General features: G+C 43.1%; 1 protein-coding gene across 3 annotated transcripts in view; it reads left to right on the top strand.

Annotated features, from left to right (window-relative positions):
• LOC137878853 (interleukin-1 receptor accessory protein-like 1) overlaps positions 1 to 22,511 on the top strand; it is a 195,226-nt gene that overhangs the window by 73,917 nt on the left and 98,798 nt on the right. For all 3 annotated transcript variants that reach the window (XM_068719296.1, XM_068719295.1, XM_068719298.1), the window contains exons 4-5: positions 13,860 to 14,046; positions 15,184 to 15,337. In XM_068719296.1, the coding sequence (XP_068575397.1) occupies positions 13,860 to 14,046; positions 15,184 to 15,337 (341 nt within the window). The remainder of the gene's footprint in view (positions 1 to 13,859; positions 14,047 to 15,183; positions 15,338 to 22,511) is intronic.

The raw sequence follows: 22,511 nt of genomic DNA, 5'->3' as shown, positions 1-22,511 counted from the left end.
CATTGGCAGCGTTTTCTGGAGGTAGACAATCAGTCAGCTCAGAGTTATTGTGTAATCACGCAGAAAGTAGAGCCATGAGATTTGATTTGGAGTCGTGTTGCTTTGTTGCCATTCTCTGCCATTCAGGACCGAGTTAAGGGGCAACACTTGCCCATCGTGGAGGGAAATAACAATAGTTGTGAATGCAGAGCACTTTTCCATCGCACAGGATTTCTCTCCACAGGCATTTCTTCAGACTATTGTTGTCTGTGGTTGCTTTCTCCGGGCTTTAAGTCAGCACAAGGAAGTTCACTTTTTACAGTTTGTTCAACTCTTAATATTTGCCACTCAAATGGAATATTTACGACTCTGACCTTTATGGACAATGCCAGCACTGATGCTACAATCAGCTCCTCTGATTTTCCGTGTTAATCAGAGCTTCCGACTCACTTGGGGGGAACACATGATACACTGATAAGCTCCGGTACAGTAAGACCATGTCAGGAAGGGGATATTCCGACGTGTGATTGTATGTAGAAAAAACACCATGTTTACCTTCACTAATTATCATTTAATTGGGAAATAGTCAACCCAAGATTACATTACATTACATTACATTTAATAATCCACTTAATAATAATTAAAAAAACTGCATTAATGCTTGATAAAATAATTGTCGGCGTTAACTTGCCCATATATATATATATATATATATATATATATATATATATATATATATATATATATATATATATATATAGAAGGTACAGGGCATTCTCTCTGTATTGGCTCATTAGTCAGCTCTACTCAGCGACATATGGTGGCTTTTAATAGTGGGTTTGTTTAAAAGGCTGGGGAGGTTAGGTTATTGCTGTGTGTGTGTGTGTGTGTGTGTGTGTTGGTGTGTGTGAGTGTGTGTGAGTCACATGTTTAGTTCAATGCAGCTTTCTGAAGTGCACAGCAATGCATTAGACTTGACCACTTGGGACCATCAAATTACAATGATTTATAGTCCTGTATTAGCATGTGAGTTCTGGTGCCACAATAATAAGGCCATGGCTCAATCCAGATGACTGACAGTGCAGCGGTTTAAGGGAAGTAGGCTTTTGATTGCTTTCCCATACTGCATATCAACTAAAGCTGAATCCATATATGGTGGAACACGTCTGGAAATATCCCCCATATAACATATATCTCACATGATATTTTTCAAAGGGGGAAAGGTTAACGAGACGTCTCCAAAGTACATTTGCGGTAATAACTTGGAACTATTGCAATTAAAGCCACTGACCTTAAATGGCTACAGTACCACGTTTGCCACCACATTTGCTTCCGTCACGTTCCCCTCATTCCTTCGCTCGAACGTTGACAACGTGTTAAAAATTGCAGGAACGGGTTCATCCAATTTTTACAAGCACATAGCAGCGCTGTTGTGCAGACGTGACTCATTTCAATTCCCCGTCGCCGCGGCCAAGTCAGAGGATTGCTCTTCTCTTTTGTCTCAGCGGCGCGGCTCCTATAGATGATCAGCGCTTGCATATGTTAACACATCACATTCGGATTAGGCTCTTGGCAGTGTGTTTTACTTGAGGATCCTCACCCTTTTGAAACATGAAGGGATCGAGGGAATTAGAGCGCTCAGCGGTGGAACGAATGAATCACAGCACAACAATAAATCTTCTCTCACTGGATGCATTTCATACTTGAGCATGTTATAACAATTCATTCCCAGCTACTATGCTCCCATGATGTTATTGTCTCAAAGCAAGTGTTGGTAGTGTGACCAGGAATGTTTGTCCTCAGACAACATCGAGACATGATCTTTTTACTGTGCATTGTTTTAGTAATTGTCATCAGTTACCATTTTTCTTTTACCGTTGAAGAATCAGGGTGGTAAAGTGAGGATTAAAGCCAGACAATGCTTTTATATTCTTCTCTAATCAATCGCCAGTGGAATAATATTATGATATGAACATTTGGGTTTCTTTGTCATCTATTTGGAAATCCAGAGAAAAAGAAAATGCGTCTCCCACACAGCTACGTTACTGGTTTTATTTATTTCGACAGCTTATTCAACCTTTTCCCTATACACATTCAAAACTAATTGTAATATTTCTTATTGATTATGCATCACTGTCTTGAAAGCAGCAGGGGATGTGTTAGAGTCTGATTTTATTGAGCGGGGCTGGATGAAAATGTATGCAGGTGGGAAATGTGGAGCGTTAGTCAGCCTCGTTTATCATTTCAATACCTTCATCTTTTCTATGATATTTTTAGAATATTCCTATAGGGGAAAGGCAAACATATCTGGTTGGTTTGATGGGTGACGTTGCCAAACATCCTTTTTAATTTTTTCTTGTAATTTCTAATGTCGCTATAATATTTTAAACCGCTCCTACAGGCGCTCCTCCCGCCTCTCGTTTATTCAAAGACTCTTTGCATTGAAGGTGTCCATTGAACGGTTCTCCGGATATGCAAACACACACACACACACACACACACACACACACACACACACACACACACACACACACACACACACACACATGCTTGCTTTATGGTTCGATACTGAGGCAGTGTTTTTTTTTTTTACTTTCATCACATCCTCGGGTAAAATACTTTCCGTTGTAGCTACTCAACCGTGAGATTATGACGTGATCCTCATATGGCATCAGTAATATGTCCTGTCCTCAGGCTCTCCAGATACCGGGGATGAGATTTGTCTGCCAGCTGTCTGTCACAGGCGTTGTTGCACTGGGCAAAGCTTAACAGTGTAGGCAGAATATTCATAATACACCCACATCAGCACGGCCACAGCCAGTGAACACACTCTGCTGCGGCGCTATTGGCCACTCCTGCCAGTTTACCGCCTTCGAGGCCAGTGTGTTACCGTCGAATGCAGAATTGTGTTGTCCCGAATTAATGATTCCAAGCGAATCGTAATTGAGTTGTTTAATTATCTGTTTTACACAGTTAGTCCAGTATAATGCATAGATGACAGCAAAACACAGCCCGTTGCACTTAACAACCATTTGCCTTATCGTGATAAGTATCTATTGAAAAAATATCCATATTAATATAATGTCTTATCATATCACCCAGGCCTTGTGAGGATTGAGGTTCAAGGAGCTGTGTTATTCTATCCAAGTCTATTATTACTGCCAGCCATGTGAAGTATAATATAAATTTGCTTTGTGAGCAGCTTGGTCATGTGGCATAATATAGATGATGACAGAGACACATCTGCACTGGGGGGGAAAACAACACAAACATGTTTATAAGTTTTGCCGTGAGCAAAGTTTTAAGTCTGAAAAGCAGCTGGGGGATTGTGCTCACAGTGCAGATAAACACAATTCTTTCCAATTCAAATCATCTCGTTTCAAGTGCTTTCTCAATCAAGAGGCATGTTTTTTAAAGTGTTTGAGTGAGCTTCCCTTTTTGCTCAAGACTTATTGTGAAATAGAGCTAAAACAAAAATTAGTAAAAGGCAATATAGTTCATTCGTTTCACCGTGTGACATCATGTCCTGTGATGTTACACTTCTGGCCTTCCTGGCTCTCTTAACATACACACACACACACACACACACACACACACACACACACACACACACACACACATACAGCACAGTGTGTGGCCACGCTTGTCACATCTTTGTGTATTTTGCTCAGCTGCACTTAAGTGTGTCAGAGGGCATCGTTGTACTAGAGCGCACACACACACACACACACACACACACACACACACACACACAACATGTCAGTTCTCTGCTCCCCTGAGACTAGCTGCCACTGACATGAACTTAATGTGCCTCCAATTTGTATGTAAAAGCAGGCCAACTTGACACAACATTCTGAGCATGTCTGCATGTCTCTTCGGCTCATACACACACACACACACACACACACACACACACACACACACACAGATCTACATGCATTATGGACATATGATGAGGGACCGCTCACACCACATACAGTATATAGGAGTGGAAGGGAGCAGATGAGCAGCGCTGTGTGTCAAATCAAGGATGTTCAGATGTTGTGCCCGGAGGAGGTCCGTCGTACGCAGAGTGAAAACATCTGCAGTGGCTGAGTGTGTCACTTAGTGTCGACTGACTGAAAACACACACACACACACACACACACACACACACACACACACACACACACACACACACACAGGCCATCCTGGTACATGGAGAATACCACTAACTCACGAGCATTGCTGCAAGTGTCTCTGTAAGCCTATTAGCATGACAAAGTTGCTAATTCCTGCTTTTTCATACCTCGCTGACAGCAGACACAGATCAACATGAAGTAGATGTCAGGAAACGGTTCACCAGTAATCTCAAAGTGTGTGATTTGGATTTGTATCTACAATAGAAGGATGAGTGTATTTGATAGTTTGGGGTTAGATAAAATCATTTGTGTGTTCAGTTATGCAATTTTTTTTATCTTTGACTTTATCTCAATATGTTTGAAACTACAATCAATACCGTCAATGCCATTTTTTAATATTCTTTTTAACTAGAAGAAAATAGAGAGCAAAGGCTAAAATGCTGCCGTGTGCTGAAAGTGAGCGGGCATTATTTTATTATCCGGTTCATCCTGGTGTCAGTGCAGACAGCCTCTGCTCACCTTGCATTCACCTCAATCTCACAGAGTTCAATCACTTCCAGCTCTCTGCAGAGTTTAAAGTCTACGCTGCCTGTCTCTCTCTCTCCATCCACACTCTCTTCACTATGAAACATGTTTTCTCCGTCGCGTTGCCTTCTATGCTCAGATGCCGCATAAATTAGCAGGGCAAATTGACTTATTTGATATAAACATATGCACAATTCTGTGCTCTAGGATTGCTTAGCAATGCCACTCAGATCACCTTCCATGTATGTCAAAAAGCTGTGTGTGTGTGTGTGTGTGTGTGTGTGTGTGTGTGTGTGTGTGTGTGTGTGTGTGTGTGTGTGTGTGTGTGTGGGGTCTCCGGTCCTTGTAGGTTTCAGTAATCTCTTAAGTATTTCCACAGCTTTACATCGGCTTTGTGGAATCTTTAATTGTTCACTCATGGACTGTTCGCTGCCCGTTGTCAGTGTGCAAAACCATGTCAAATCAACACGCGTTCCCTTTCATTCACAAACTGTAGCAGCGGCCACCACCGACCTCAGCATGCGTCATACGTGGTCAAACGAATGCCACAGCGCATCGATCGGCGCGGGAAGTGCAGGGATTACAGTGTCAGATTAAGGACAGATGTAGCAGCGCAGAGGGGATCCCACTTCTTGGCGGGTAGCTAATGTTTCACCTTTAACCCTGTTTGGCAAGCTGCCACTGTCCCGGGCTTATTAATGGGTTTCCTGCATGTCCTGCAATGCCTGGGCTGTCACCAGCAAAGCGATAACAAAGGAGTGGGTGTGCATTTGTGTGTGTGTGTGTGTGTGTGTGTGTGTGTGTGTGTGTGTGTGTGTGTGTGTGTGTGTGTGTGTGTGTGTGTGTGTGTGTGTGTGTGTGTGTGTGTGTGTGTGTGTGTGTGTGTGTGTGTGCGCGCGCGCTGGTCCTTTTGCTCATTTAAGCTTGAATGGCCGCTGTCGGTGCACCTCACCTGGCACATGTGCACGTACCCCGTACACACCACGGAGTCGCATGGAGAGCACACATCCCAGCCGTCCCAGACCGCAGCCATGTTGACTCTGTTAGTATTGGTGGGCAGGAGTGGCTGGTGATCTCTCAGGGAAGTGACAGTCAGAATGGGCCGTCTGGAACACTCTGTCATTCAGCCCGAGTCAGGGCCTGTCCAATTGATCCAGCCCAGCTGTCAAAGCCAATGAGAGACGCTAGACTAAGGAGCAGCAGGGATGGTTTGTGCTGCCAGGGATTATGGATGATGTATAATACAAGGATGGTGTTTGTGTTATAAGCTACCTGGCAGGAGACAATCGGTTAGCTGTGGCTCTGTGGAATAGCTTCACCGAGGAGGGCTCTAACAATGATGGATGTTTATTAATGGCGTTTTGTTTTTAAATGCTCTGTGGTGCAGCGGCACATATGGAGGAGGTTTTGAAGGCGCAATGGAATTAACAGTTTATTTTCCAATCCAATAATCTTTCCAAAGCAACTTGTCTCTTTATTTCTAGAATTTAGTCTCTTTAATAATTTGGAAGATGTGACAGATGTCACTAGATTGTATCTATTTGTGCAGAGAGATTTGTTTCTTGGCCAGCTTCCCCCTTGTGAAATACTAAGACACGAGAAGTCAAATTGACATTTAAACTGCTTGATGACAGAGGGAAATTCAGGGGATCACCAAAGTCTTTGGGAAACATTGAAAGAGCCATTAATGTCTGTACCCAATTGTATTCCACTCCATCAAGAGACTGTGGAGATATTTCAATGGATAATTGACAATTTTGATTATGCTTTAGAGTGAAATTCATGGGATCAGGTTATAAGAATCGGTTCCCTGGGGATTTAACAGAATTTCCTGAAAATCCATCCAATATCTGTTGAAATAATGAGGACCAAAGTGGTGTCCCGACCATCCCTAGAGCTCGACTAACAGCGGGGCGAACAAACCGTGCACTACGGTACCGTGGTGTGTTTTATGTATCTGGAAGCAGTGATTGCTGTGATTGCCATAATGGCTGAACAGAAGCTACATAAACAATGACTAATGGGAGAAAAGAGCATCTTCCACAAACTACTTTCAGAGGTCACAAGAGAGTTGGTGCCAAATCTCCGGCAGCAGTTATTCAAAGTGCCCAGGTGGGTTTTTCGTTAATTGTTGTGATATGGATCGGCCAAGCGACTTCATTCACCAGCCAGAGGTTATTGATGACGGTCCCCTGTATTCAGTATTCTGTCCACCTGTATAGTGAGACTGCCCTGTCGACACAGTGGTTGGACGGCCTTGTAGTTGGCTCTATATATGGGCTAGCATAGGTGGTTTTTCCAGCAGCCATTGTCTGATGATGTATGGGCTGCTGTTTGGGCTTTATTCAGCCGCGTGATGTGGCAGTGTGAACTGGGATAGATATTCACCGCGGACGTCGGATGTTACAATGGCAGTGTAGAAGAGGAGCGAGGCCAGCTGCTGGATAGTAATAGACATCTAGCACGCAAATGGAACTAAAGAATAATCATGGAAATCATTTCCTTTCTTCCATTTCCCCTATTCAAACTCTTTCATTATGGAAATATTCTGGTGTTATGGATATGATAAGCTTGAAAATAGCAGATAAATAGTTCTCCATGTCTGCATACTGGTATATAAGTATCATCATGCATGTGCTTTTATCTAATGGACTGGATTCATATTCATTTCAATAGCAAACCTCATGTTCCTGCGTATATTCATAGACGCCAGCATGTATTACTTATAATATGTACCCTGATGCGTTTACCCAACCCTTAATGCTTCTTCCTTTTAGAGGCAGAAAACCTGATTACAGTGAACAGCATGCACCGTGCTATATAGAGCAGCATATATCTACAGTCTGATTTTGTTTCATTTCTTCTTTTCATTTCATTTCTCTGGCAGCTGCTGTGTATTTAAGGCCTCCTCCATACCATTATCATTCAGCCATGAACGTCTGCTTTAAATGTAGCGGCTCCACTGTTTCTGTTAACGCGGACATTTCAGCGTCTCAATGAACCTCTTTCTGCACATGTTCGAAATGCTGTGAAGGAGCGATTCAGTTCCCTGACGTTGATCGTTACTTCTCATATTATGAAAAACCTCATGGGCTTGTACTGTCAACATGAGAAAGACACAGCATTAACTTATTCAAAGTAAAAGATCAACATTAGTATTGCCGTACGTGTTTATTAGTAACCTCATTTTATTTATTCTACTAAAGGAAAATTGATTGTTGAAAGCTAAGCATACACTAGAAAAGGTGCACCTGCAAATATTCCAGATTTCTCTTTTTTTTTTTTTCAATAACTGTGTAAAAGGGGATTTGATATTTTCATGGGCCGAATGGATATCGCTGTATGTATTCAATTGCGCAGCAAAAGTGTCTCATGTGCACGTTTTGATGAACGTTGGGTCCTCTTTGTAGAAATTGGAGTATAAATTTAATCCACCATGTGCCTGAATTACAGTCTCAGCCAATTTCCTTACATGCCCTTCACGCTCCCTCTGATTGGACGTTCGTCCCATGCTCGATGCCTTTTGATTAAGCCAAGCTCAAATGGCTCCTGGCCACAGGGAGCAAAGGGACAGAAGTTTGGCTGTGGAGATTTTATTCTGGGAGACCTCTTCGCTCAAATCAGCTGTCACGAGCCGCATGACTAACCAGGACAATTGAGCAGAAGGTCATAGTTTATGACCGATTTTTATCTATCTATTCTCTGGTAATCCTCGACACATGCAATACACAGAGAGGTTTCATTAACTTCAATTCAATATTCTAACATACCCTGGAGTGCAAAATGACACCCAGGTTAAATAACTCCACATCCTGAATGAGGGACTGTATTCAGTCCCATCCTGGGTGTTGACTCCTCATATAGCCAGCCTCTTGGCCCTCCTGGAGCACGCTGAGCGGAGCAAGTCATCAAACAAGATGCCAAACCATCGCTATCTGATAGGAGGGACACTGACCTTCTCTTCCTCATATCTGATGGTGGTTTTTATCTGCCTGACAAATGTCAAAAATACCATTCCCCAAGCACAATCACTTTAGTACCGCAACCGACCCCCGCCTCCCCCCGAGCTCCGAGCCAGACATCGGCAGCACCGCAGCTATCAGTCAAACCGTGACGTAGGGGAGAACTCACAGCTTGCCTGGATCCTACGTTGCCTGGGATGTGAGACCAAGGCGGCAACCACCACTCCTGATCAGGGAAGTTAATGAAAGTTCATTGTAAATTGATGACATGACAACGTTGTGTTCATAGCTTTTTTTTCTGCTGCCCCAAAGTATCCACAGGAAAAAAAACCTGCGACATGGCCCATAGTGTAACAGTGCAACGGCCCATTGCAGCGGGAGCATTTCTAGTAAGTGACGGTTTGTATTTGATATTCACAGCAGAATGGCTGCTCATACATTACACCCAGAGGGCCTGGGGACCAATGAATAAGGTCACGGCGGAGTTAGAAGAGAATACGATGGAGACAAATTGTTTATGCTTGTTATGAAATCAGGTTGCTAGCATAAAGATGAGTGGAGGATGTCGTGGAATGGAAAATGAGTTCCCTGAAGGCATCAACTAGAAAATGACTGACTAATGCGTTTGCTCACAAGCGGTGCTATTGTTGGTTTGAGACACACAACTCAAGGGACGGCTTGGAGGAATCCTCAGACTTGTTGGAAAATAATGTCTTCGGATAATGTAGGATTTTGGGGATGATATGCTTTTGCAGATATACATTGTGTAGATTAAGAACAGTAGTTTTTAAGGTGTGGTTTTCAGTGGTTTTCAATTAGAATACAGAGTATTAACATGTATTGGCCCTAATACGTTCCTTTCATGTATTACCATTACATTTAAGTCACAAAGCTAGGCATCCATTTTCTCTGAAACATAAACACACAGATCTTTTGAAAAACCCAGACGTCCTCGTCTCACCATCTGGTTGAAAAAACATTGTTTGCTGCAATAAAAAAAAAAAGTATTCAATCTGCTCCCCCAGTTGTGATTTGATTTCTTAATCCATGTTAAGGTCTGTAGGGTCTAAAAGACATTTTTAGAAGCTTGAACAAGTGAAGTTTGATGTTTCAGTTCTGTAGAGATCACGACTGTTTGAATGTAATTCCCTTCATCTATAAGTTGATTTTCACAAGACATCACACCCCAGAAAGCAAACCTAGACATTCAAATGAAAGCATGACATTTCACTGCTTTACTTTGTGTGTCACTGCCATGTATCGCATGTTAGTGTGAAGAACAGGTGCAGGCGTGTGTTTTTCACAGCGTGGCAAAAAAAAACGAATTGTGCGCAGAGGTGTGTGTTCCTCCCTGAGAAAATTTGTATTACAGGACAAGAGACAAAAGGGCGGGTTGAAGCAAGGACAGAGACAAACCACAAGCAGAGGGAGGGGGAGGGGGAGGGGGAGAGAGAGGGAGAGAGAGAGAGAGGGAGAGAGAGAGAGGGAGAGAGAGAGAGAGAGAGAGAGAGAGAGAGAGAGAGAGAGAGAGAGAGAGAGAGAGAGAGAGAGAGAGAGAGAGAGAGAGGGTGGGATGGATTATAATTGAGGCAGGAGTCGGTTGTTCCAGCATGGCAGACAAGTGCCACAGCCTGAGACAGAGGCTAAGTAGGAGCAAGTTGGCCCACAGTCAGATTTGGGGAGCCGGGGTGCTTAATCATCCCGGGCCTGGTGCTAGTGTTGACAGGTGAGTTATGAGCGGGCGCTACAGGTAGGAGCCCCAGCCTTCCCACTGCTCGCTATGACCTTCGCTCTGGCCATAAATAATGCAGGCACCATAAAATACTGATTTAGGATAACTGGGCCGGCCTATCTTGGTGTGGGTTGATTTTGGCTTGGCGCGGACGAGGAAGGTACTTGGTGCCGATGTATTGCATATTATATGCTATATGTGTATACAACTTGAGTCCAATCTCCATTATCAAGACCACCGTTCTGACCTCTCAGACCTCAGTCTTTTTCCAGTTTGCCAGCCACTATTTGATGCTGATCGGACCCCTTTCCGCTTGTCTAAATCCATCGTTTCATCCGTCTCCGTCTCATCCAATCATCTAATCATGCCAGGCAGCATTAACCGCTCTCAGTGCTCTCAGGAAGGATCTCGGCTGTTTTTACATCTGCCCTTCACGTCCTGACGTAGGCTTTGGTTGACACATGCGATGCAAGCTCAGGTATATGCTGACTCGAGTGACAACACAATGGACCTGCGGTGTCACTCACGTACATGTTGATGTGATCCCCTTTAGCTTTTGCGACACACTGGTACAGAATGACTCCTAGTGGAGAGGATACATGATTAGAGGAATGTCCTTTCTGATTCACTGACAGGCGTTTCAATTTAGAATAATATATTTTGTTAAGGTGCTTTAACTACAGTACTGTACACTGCAGATGCACACACACACACAAGTGCATATCCGGTGTGCTGCTAAGGGACACAGTAATTGTTTGGCAGATGTTTGCATAGTAGGGATATTTCTGTGACGTTTTGAAAAAGCTGCGGCGATGGAGGACATGCCCGGTTGGACAGAGAAGCCACTTAAGCCGATGAGACATTCGGCATGAAGCCATTTAACAACAACAATCTTCTCAAAATAGGCTGATACCGGCTTCGTTCATCGCATGTCTCTTGTAAACAGAAGTTATTGTCAGCAGTTTCCCTGTGAGAATCAAAGCCACAGAAAAATTTATTTTTCTGACATTTCGATGTGAATTTATCACAGCATGATTTGTATTGCATGACATATGCATTAAGATAAATGTGGGCCATCCCTACTGAAATGCTAACGACGTCCTGAGTGGAGACCTTGATGTTACTGCACAGCATAGGTCAAGAAGCAACACGAAATCTTGAAAGTGTTAACACCCGTGTTGGGTTTGTAAGGACGTTATGCCGAGGTAACCTTTAATCAACCTTTGGACCGCTCGCCTTGTGCTGAGACAATTCTCCGAGAACGTTATTGTTAGTTGAAAGTAAGCTCTAATGAGTAATCAGCGAGTATTTCATCATCCACTTTCTATTAGAGAGGAGTTATTTTAATTAAGAGATTCATTAAGTTACTTCATTAATTTCCCCACAGGTGCCGTGGATTCTCAGGAGAATTCCAAATCAATTCTGCTGCTTATTATTTAATATCAGCGCGAACAGTCGCTGAGTTAAAGGGCAGGCTCCATCTGGTTTCATCCTCTGGTGGGGAAGATTCATAGACGGTCAATAGAATGAAATAAAAATATTGCTTCTTTTTTTTTTTTTTTGTTCGGAGGGATTCAACTCTGGCTTCATACATAAATCTGTAAATTAACCCGTGGATTTAACCACAGCTAAATCCCATGATTATCTTGTAGCGAGGAGTGACCGCAGTGTTTCTCCACAGTATGCAAATCATAATCCTTTCGGCGGGCTTCTTAACTCCTAGCTGACCATTGCACCGGATTTCACTGCAGTTTGCAGCACATTGCAGCTCGAGTCCTCTGCCTGCCCTCCAGCTGTGTACAGTAGCTGTCAGCTACTGACACTTCTCTCGGGTTGATGTACGCAGGATGCTATCTATCATTGCCACGGCGTTGCACGGCCCCTTCAGTTTGACACATTTGACAGACGCTGTCGCGCATTAATGCCGCGCGGTATCGCCTGGGTTATCACTCTATCTGCAGAGCGCAGAGGGTTCATTTTGCGTTGAGGGCTCAGTGCGTGGTGCGCCGTTGAAGACTTTGGAGTGTGCAGCAGTAGGACCGTTTCCCTGCGCAGTTCTTCGGATAGGATTCATGAATATTATACCTGCTGAGTGAATAGCCAGGAGATCACCTGCTCACCTCAAAAGGCACCGCGATGGATGTGAGATGTTGGAAAGACATCGTTGGACAAAGTGTCGGCCAACACCATCGATCACTCATGCGGAGCAGATGACACAATTCTCTCTCTCTCTCTCTCTCTCTCTCTCTCTCTTCCAGTTTATCAGTGCTGCCCAGAATATTTAACAGGGAAGAGAGCGCACCCATGGGATCTCATTTGCACAGGTGTCCATCTGGTAGAAGTTGTCTGGGATAATCTCCACATCATGTCACATTTGCATCTGCGCTTCATGAAAACGGCACGCTCACTGTCAGCAGAGTGGCCAGTTCATGGGAGGGGGGGGGGGGGGGATTGTTTGCCAATACTGTAGCTAAGACCAGTGTGTGTTGTACTAATCCACGAGGCTCCTAATGCTGCGCAATTATGTAAGGATTTAACATGTTTGTAATTGTTTGTTGGTTCAGCTCAATTTGTGTAACCAGCTTTAGTTTGAATATTAGCAGTGAGATTTTTTCTTAACACTGCCAATTTGTTTGGTCTTTTAACCAGGAGGGATTTGCTGCAGTCTGGCTGGAGTACTTGTCAATTGTGACAGTCTTATTAGCCACTCTGTGCAAAGAAAAGGTGCTCTTATTGAATTCATTGATCATCATGCACCTTTGCTTCTGTTCCCCTTCTGCAAATAGCCCCAACTTTCACGGTGAATCAATGTGTTCATTGACTCCCATGTTCTGTTAAGAATGACTCAGGCAGCAGATCCCGTCTCAAAATCACTGTCCCATTAATGGCCCAAACAGGACAGCTGTTAATGCGTAGCAGCTGTATCTTTACCGGTGTGTGTGTGTGTGTGTGTGTGTGTGTGTGTGTGTGTGTGTGTGTGTGTGTGGCTGTGAAGCATCGCTCTCTGAGGCAGCAGTAGATCTGATCAGGATCCCTACAAGGTTCTGCGTATACACAGGAGGACGCATCAACCCAGATTGGTTCAGTATTTAAAGACGAGCGTTCCCAACACAAATCACCGAAGGTGCACCGCAATACCAAGTGATAAAATGAAATGTTTATTCCGCCGTGGATGAATGCTCTCCAGTATGTGAGCCCAGGCAAGCACGTAGTCCTCAAACATTACAAGTAATCTTGCATTTTACGCACCCTCTCCCTTGCCTTATAAATCCTCTTCTTTATGTATATGACCCGAGCAGTTTCACTACATCAATTGTAGCAAGTAATTTTCTGCTAGCTCGCACTGTATCTGCTTAACACGTGAAAACCAAAGGCTCAATCAATCTCCGAGCGCTGTTGACATTCAAGGCTGTCGCTCCGTATTACCGCCCGTCTCTCTGCCCCGTAAACACACACACACACACACACACACACACACACACACACACACACACACACTCGTACACTGCATGTGATTGGTTAACTTTGTATGTTTTGCAGGAACTCCACATACTGCATGAAGGTGTCCATGTCCCTCACGGTGGCGGAGAATGACACAGACCTTTGCTACAACTCCAAAATGAGGTTCTTTGAGAAGGCAGAGCTAAGCAAAAGCAAAGACATCACATGCCCGGGCATTGAGGATTATATGCAGCCAGGAGTGGAGCCTGACATTGTGTGGTACAAGGTAAGATGCCCCCTTTGTATTCACTGGTTTCACAAATAACCACCATTGATGTTATTCCCTTTTAAATGCAGCAGTGCAAGATGTTGTCTTAACAGAGGGATCTTTCACCTGAAACCCATCATGCACATCATTTGAAATGGGAGCCTTTCAATTCAAATTAAAAAGCCACTTCACAGGAAGTTATTTTATACATCTGAAGGATAACCCAGTTCAGGTCAGCTATATTCAGATCTAATTAGCTTCAAACACAATCTCCTCTCTGACTTCCGAAACTAAAAGCGTCAGCGAGATAAATATATAACCGACAGAAATACATCTATTCACTGAGTACATCTCTTATTTCCTCTGTTCTGACCCCAAACTTTCTCCTCCTCCTCCTCACGGAGAGTTGTGACGCCCACAGTGTAACTGACCCAGTCTGACCTCCCGCGTCCCAGAGGCCACTTTGATAGAGCCGTTCGGCGAAGTTTTGGGACCAATTCATCAATCGATAAAGTGTGCTGGATTAGGTGGCCAAAACGCTTCTTTGTTTTCCCACTGAATCAAATTATAATAGCAGATAATGACTGTGGGCTCCACACCCTCCAGTTATTGGCTCTCACTTTGTCAGTGGGGGCAGATTGAATTCTGGGAGGTTTGTCTTGAACCACAGTTTGAAGCCAAACCACTGTGCCCCAGTTTCCTTTGCCTCAGGTGGTCTGTGTCCAGACTTGGTTAAGACGGAACACTGTCGTGGGCGACCCATGATCAAAGGAGTCAAATCTGTTCTTTTTGGAAGTTACGTAACTGTTTTTGACGCTAAAGTTACATCCTGTTCACAAATGTGATTGCTTTTGATTGGGTTGTGATAAAGATGTTTCTTAGCAACTGATTTACACATTACTAAAGTCTTAAGCTTTAGGTAATGTCTGAAATCTGGCATCTCTCTACCATAGCTGCGTGGAAAGCTGTAGCAGTTCTTTCTGACAGCACGTTTAGTAGCAAAGGGCTCTCTGTGGACGTAGCCTCAATACGCTTAAAGCTCATGTCAAGTAAAAGTTTCCTGCCGTTTTCAAACAGTAGTTACACTTGAAAGCCAACGGTGACTCTTTTTCTTTATTCTAACGTCCTGTACCCCCTCCTGTGTTTCAAATAAAGGAATGCAAGCCAAAGCAGTGGAGACAAACCATAGAAAGGAGGAGGGACACTCTGTCCATCAAGGAAGTACGGGAAGACGACATTGGGAATTACACATGCGAATTACAGTTTGGGAACTTCGTGGTACGGAGGACGACTGAGCTGTCCGTCACAGGTAAGGAACTTGTTGTTTTTTTTACACTGACCTGGGGGAAAGAAAATGTGTCTTCAGGTTGTTTTTTTTAACAAATTGAGCTTTTTAAAGCTGATCCCTGCACCTTCCGCCTAACCGTCACTGTCAATAGCGTCACTGTCTCTCTCCGACTTCTAGGCCACTTTAATTGCTAAGTAGTGGAATTCACCTCCAGCACCAGCCACCTCAGCACTTTTTCTTGAGGCTGTTGAAATATTTAAGCCTGGACCTAAAGTGGGTGACAGATTGCTTGCCACTGAGACTGCCACAGACAACGTTGAGACAAAATGCTTCTTTAAGTTTGTCATCACCGAACAGAAACACATACAGTAGCTAATATTGACTTAATAGTGCTTGTTTCACTACACTACTAGTTTCATTTACCGGGCTTTGCATTCATCGGATGAATAATATCAGGACCGGGGCCAGTCCCATTCCTTGCTCCATTTATAATGGGCGGATATTAAAGATGTGCTCTATTATACAATGTTCATTGAAAAGTGGAGTGTTCCTGTTCTCTGGGCAATTGCACACGACAACAGCCTCCCCTCCCTGTGACTCATCTGGCTGAGTGGTGGCTTCCGTCTTCAAGAATACGAACCAGTGCTGGATGACGCAGAACGAAACGGAGACAAGCGAAGAGGTTTCGGGCGGGCAAAAAGGCGCCGTTAGATTTCAGCTGCCGTGGCGCGTTGTGGGCTATGAGGGTCAGACAAAGTGTTTGCTGTAAACTGCTACTTGATTACACTTTATGGGTCCATTTAAAGAGACAAAGACAGACTCCAGTGAGAGGAGAGCGTAGTCATAAATCATTTTCCCACCAGCCTCAAAATGTCATCATTGGGGAATAGTCTTAATCTCTCTATCTTCTTTGGAGACATTCAGCATTTCAAAACAGGTGGCAAAAGATGATTGATGACTGGGCCATGGCATTTAGGATTTTTTAGAAAGAAACACACTCTTCCAGCTGTGTCTGTCTGGGTTTACTCCCACATGCAGTCTGCCTGTAGCTGTGGATGTCTGTTTTTAGCCTTTTGAACCTGTCCAGGATGCACCCTGCCTCTTCCAGCTCTCACAACCCTTGAGCAATGTAGACAATGGCTGGATGGATAACTTCAGCTCTACCTGACGGTTTCATCGAAGATTAAGCTGTAAGCATTGGTGACAGAAATGATTGTGATTGATTTTGCTTTTACTTTAAATAGTATAGAGAAAATGGCAGTTAATAATAATGATGCCTTTGGTTCTAGTTCATTAGAAGAGCGATACACTGTGTTACAGCAGTTTATTGGAACACTTAAATGTACCTTTTAGGATGCAGAGACCCACGTTGACTTTTACTGTAAGATACAATTTTGCCTCCAGGAAACAAAGTGCACAGTGTAGTACAAAGTGTTGTACAAGTTCTCATTGTTCTCTCTGAACCTGGAGTGCTTTTTTTTTTATCTTTGGAGAGCAATGCCACTGTTCCCTCTGCTTCTGCCTTGGTTTCTTTCTTTTTAGGCAGAATTGCTCTCCTCTGAGTTTTGGATTTATTTATTAATTGTCTGTCTTCGATTGAAGAAGTTTTGAGTTTTCGTACGTGGTGTTTTCTTTTGTGCTGCCGCGGTGGCTGTACTGATCATGCTAACTACCCGGTTGTTTTGATCTGTCTTCTACTTCTGTATGCTGTCGCTGCTTCAGTACACATGAAACACATCGCGTCCTATAAAGAAGGGGGGGTTTTGTTCTTGGAAAGAGCTTTGTGCTTTAGACCGAGCTTTCATGAACTCCTCACTCCTCACGATTAATGATGCAAGACCCTGTCAGTCAAAAAGATCTCCAGTTTCCCTCCAAAAATGATTGTGATGCTGAAAGATCCACAGATTTCCTATTGTATCAGTGTCCTCCACCAGATGTAATACTCAATATCCTTATGTGTGCAAAATATTTTACTTTGTCTAATTCTCAATTGGAAATTGTCAGCCATTTTTCCCATTATATAAACAACATAGAATCACAATTGAGCTAAAAAATGTTTCTCTACCAACTAAGACAAGCCAAAGCAGGATCTTACCAGAACCTTAACCTTTATTAAGAGACTTGTGAGGCTTCGGTACAAACTTGTCCTAGATACAGTGGAAATCCTGTGTGTTTATTACAGATACCTGATAAATACACATTACGTTACATTAAATCCCACACATCAGCGGTTCAGACTTGACCTTTGCTACCAGTATTGGTACCACCCCTTTAGGCATGCCCCTGATACTTTCTCTTTTTATGTAATTTACATGAACCTTTATGTAATATAATCATCAACCTCCCACAGATAATTCCGATCCACCATCCAAACCCCTGTCACTCCCCTTTCTATCAACAGCCTGCAGGCCCTCTCACAGCAGCGCAGCGGGACAAAAAAGGTCAGATTCCACGTGATTATAATGAGCACCGCTCAAATCATAATGAGCTCCCTCGCTAGGTAACTGGAAGCCGTATTCATTTTTTAAATAAAATGTGTGATTTTAAGCCTTCTTTGTACGGTGCACCGTTTGATGTCTTAGATTAAACACGGCACACTAAAGGAGCGGTGATGAAATGGATATAGAGGGGAGCAGCAACTTTGGTGTGTCAGTGTAGCTAATGAGTCGGGACTGATGCCGTTAACCTGCTTCTCTCATTCTGAACCAGCAACGCAACAAGGTGTGTTTGGTTGGGGAAAGGATGTAAAGGGTGTAAATAACCAAAATGAGAGGTTGAAAACAATCGTGAAAGTATCCCTCCGCATACAATTTCTGACTTCCTCCTGCAACCAAATGACGCATTCGCCGGATATCTGTCACGTCCTTAAAGTCTGAGTGTTTACGATGGATTCTGCGGTAGCTTTGTGGTTTAAGCAATCCTCGTCGCAACACTTGTTTCAACGGTGTTCCAGTCGAGCACATTCAAAAACGATTTCTCTCTAGTGAACAGTGGCTTTTTGCTAGATGGCATCATTCTACATCAGTGGATTGCTTACAGTTGAATATTATTGCACTGCGACTTGACTGGTTGGAAATGAAGAAGAACTATTTTGCTTCCTCAGCTCAACCGCTGCTCTTGAATGATGGGAACATTTCCCCCGATATGTGTTTCCTGCTGTGCGTTTGTAAGCCAGAGGCTATTTTCTGCGAATGAAGACAAAGCGTTAAAGAAGTGTACAAGTTTAGAACATGGATTTTAAATGGAGAACAAGACTGTTCATGGACTTCACATAGAGTTGTGTAGGAGCATGATAATGAAGGTCAAATGACCATCACTTATAATGACATCACTGCATTTAGTCATCCTGATCAATTCTATGTAGTTTTTGGATCTGAACATGTAAGTATCAGTGTTCAGGGTTCCACTTAGTATTTCATTTTGGTAAACAGGAGACCCCATTCACATTTAGTATATACATGTGCTCTGTGTACAGATTTGTCAGTGTAGATGCAGAATGCATTGCACTTAGATTGTGATCAGACCGCCGGTGTTAGCCAGCTTCTCCACTTGTGCTTCTGTTTGTTCCCTTCACCTGACGGCGTAGTGTTTCCTTGACGTGTTCCACGTTGCTTCCTTTGACCTCGGACACATCCTGTATGTTGACGAGTGTGCCAGATGAAGCACTCTCATTTGCATATCGGGATCCGATTACAATGTGGACAGAAACTAGATAACGTGAACTCTTATTTATACAAATAAATAAGCCCATGGTCAGATGTCAATATCCAGAGAATGTATGCAGATAGTCAATACCTCTAATATTTGATCTCCAATAATGTGTTGATTTTGTCTCTTTTTACATAAAATCAGATCTCTAAATGAAAAATAGAAATAGCTAAAATCTTGTAACACTGCACTCTATTCTACAAAGTGTGTAAACTAGTATCCACAGAAGACAGGCTGCCTCACCCTGTGATCAAAGCACAGTAGTGTGAAGTCACCATCTGAAATCAACCAGCTTCTCACAACCTTCCAAAATGGGCATCAGAGGCTCTAGGGTAAACTTCTGTCTGCTCTCTTTTTAATATTGCAACCTTTGAGTTTTTTTGGCGTCCTGGCCCGGCACTTCTCGGATGTCATTGCCTATAATATATGCAATCCTGTCACCATGATGAACGCCGTTTGAAGCTGAAACGTATCGATTCTTTATACTTCAGTCTATTGTTCTCAAGGAGCAGCTAAATGACTTCAGTTTTGCTGAGGACCACAGACAGCTGATAGAGTTTAGGCAACTTCAAACCTGCGTTCAGTATTGAATCATTCACAGTACGAACTCATTTGGTGAGCGCTTACATGTTAGCAGCTCCTCTCTGTTCTTGTTAAACTTAATAGACAGTTTACCTCTTCAGTGCAATGTGACACGACTGCCTCTCTCGCATCTCTATTCTACAAGGTATAACTCTTGCCAGCACCATTTGGTGGCCATTACAAATTCCCTCTCCCATCCCTGAGTTGACTCATTAGCATATGAAAGAGGTTGGATTATAATTGCTCCTTTAATTGATGGAAGATAATTAATCTGGCCGCGGTGCTGGTGGAAAAGAGAAGATGATGTGGATTCTGAGAGTGATATTTTTCTTTTTCCTTTCTTGGGAATTTATGACATTGTGTAATCAGCAGGTGCTTGATGAGCACATCGTCACCTTTGATGTTTTTGTCACTTTATTAGAGAACATACTTACAAATAAAGATGAAGCTTGTCATTATTCTGCAAGTCTTCTGTGAGGGGAATGTGTCTCTTCAAGAGTGGGAGTTATTCATTAGAGCATGGCAGGGTTAACGTGTGTTGTAGCCATTAGTTTTGTATTTGTGGACGTTAACAAAAAACCTACAACTAGATGCTTGGTAGACATTAGCTCTTAGTTTATTTACATTTTTACAACCACTTGCATTATGACCTCCACACCCTCACGATGTTCTGAACCTTTGAGTATTTATTTTTTACACTTTTTATGTCTCTTGATGATACATACTATAGCATTCTTGGATTTTATGAATATTATTTCCATTATTGCACTTGCTAAGTAATTAGCATTAAAACTATATTTTCATTATTTAACAGGTAGTGACAATAATCAGTTTCATTTAAAAAAAAAACCCCAAAGGAAATACACATGAAAAATATAAATATTTGTAGAGGTACCTAAATAATTACTTCTTTTAAATCTGCATTAACAATTATTTGGGGGCCAGCAGAAACAAGTTGTGAATATTGACATTTAATCACCTTTTAAGTTAAAAAGTAAAAAAGGCAAACGTTCGTAAACGCGTATTTCCGCATCCATCACGTAGAGCAGCATAGCATTCATTTGGACACCCACTAATTCACTTAAATGAATTAGTGGGTGTCTCTGGAGAAGACGAGGAGGACATCCCATGCACATGTACCACTGCGTAAGCTTGTCTCTCTCAGTAAAAACACAAAATCAGCAAAGAAAACTGCAGGATAATGCAAAACCAAATGCCAAATCTAAAATGGCATGGCGTTTTTGTTATTAAAGTGTTCGTGTTTTAAGATTTACGACACCACATTTTTGTTTATCACCACCCTTTTCTGCCTCAGCCCTTTGTGTTGCCATTTGTCACGTTCCACCTCTGCCACACTCTCATACCCGAGTCAAGACCAAATATCAATCAGAGGTGAAAGGCAGAACCTGAGGCTTTCTTTTACAGCCAATAATGGAAAGTCTCAAGCCGGGCTTTGACAGTGGCATTTTCCTCTTCCTCCTCTTCTTCTACAGCCGCCAACTAAATTGTATAGTCAGCTGTGGGACCAAATTGAAGGCCTTGTTGCGAAAGGACATAGCCATGATGAGGCCATTCACAATGCAATATGACATGTTGCAACATGAGGTCAATCTTGCATTTTGAAGTGAACAATAGCTGACTGAATATGGTGGTCAAGAGAGGTATCTTTGAAACAATTTGTTGGAATGTATTATCTAAAAGTCACGTGAGCAACAATTTACTTTTCAATTTTTTCCATCATGTTAATGGCTGGAGAGGCCAGAGGTTATGAACAAATTATTTTCACAGACGAGTCACGCACCGACTCATTATTCACCGCTGTTAATAAGAAGTGTAGTATTTTCCTCAGCTTCAATTCATTACGGGCTGCGCTCCAGTGAAGATTCCTCACCACTGATCATACTACATGTCAGAATACATTTTTAACTTATGACATAATTGGGTCTCATTTATGGTGGAGAAAGAACGCTCTTATTTGAAGATTGAGCTTTTGTAGAGCTGGCGGCTAACGGTGCTAACAGCACGAACAGTGCAAACAACTGCAACAGGGGAATTTAGCACATATAAATACGAATGCCTTACTCTGTGCTTTATATGCTCAACTCTGTACATGTTCCACATGCTACAGTTCCAGTCAGTTTTCCACTGTGTGCAGCTGTTTGCCAGCACTCCATGTTTTCAGCGATGCCCCCGTCCCCCTGTGGGTTGGCAGGCTGTTTGCTATGTGTTTCCCCTGCAATCGCTACCTGACCCGGCAAGGCAACTCAACCCTGGGCTCTGATCAATCCAGCACCAGTGTGTGTGTGTGTGTGTGTGTGTGTGTGTGTGTGTGTGTGTGTGTGTGTGTGTGTACACACTGTAGTGCACACTCAGCATCCCGGTGGGTTTCCACCTGCTGGTGCCATCAAAAGGAACAGCACACAGGAGATGTGATTGCGGAGCTTACAGCAGGGGAGGAAGTGGGTGAAAGAGGAGAGAGAGAATCTGAGCATGCAGCTTGTGCAGAGCCCGGTGTTCTCAGACTGGAGTGGTTACTTCAGCACAGGCTATAATTGTACTGAAATGTGTTTATTGCTACCAAACATGTGTTTTGAGTTGCATGAGAAGGAGGTTTCAACGTTATTATTTGGAAGATGAATAAAATCATGGGGCCTTGGGGAAGCCATCTCCCTGCATCTGTATCCCTGTACATTTCCAGGTCAGCTATCTGTTTGTGTGGGGACTGTTTGCTCCCATGAAACAGTGGCAGGTAATTGGCAACATTTCTCTGGATGCCTGTTTTGTGTGGCTCGGCCTGCCAGATTTCAGGGCCCCCCCCCCAACAAACTGCCGAGGAAGAGCTCCAGGATTTAGTTTGACTTGGCCAGCTTTCCACAAGGTGGGGTGACTTTGATCAGTGTCCCCC

This window comes from Cebidichthys violaceus, unplaced genomic scaffold (assembly GCF_023349555.1).
Source record: "Cebidichthys violaceus isolate CVI_PGR_0920_01 unplaced genomic scaffold, fCebVio1.0.p SCAF_24, whole genome shotgun sequence".
Classification (NCBI taxonomy): Eukaryota; Metazoa; Chordata; class Actinopteri; order Perciformes; family Stichaeidae; genus Cebidichthys; species Cebidichthys violaceus.
The sequence above is the reverse complement of the archived record's forward strand: the minus strand, read 5'-3'. Positions and strand labels throughout refer to the sequence as shown.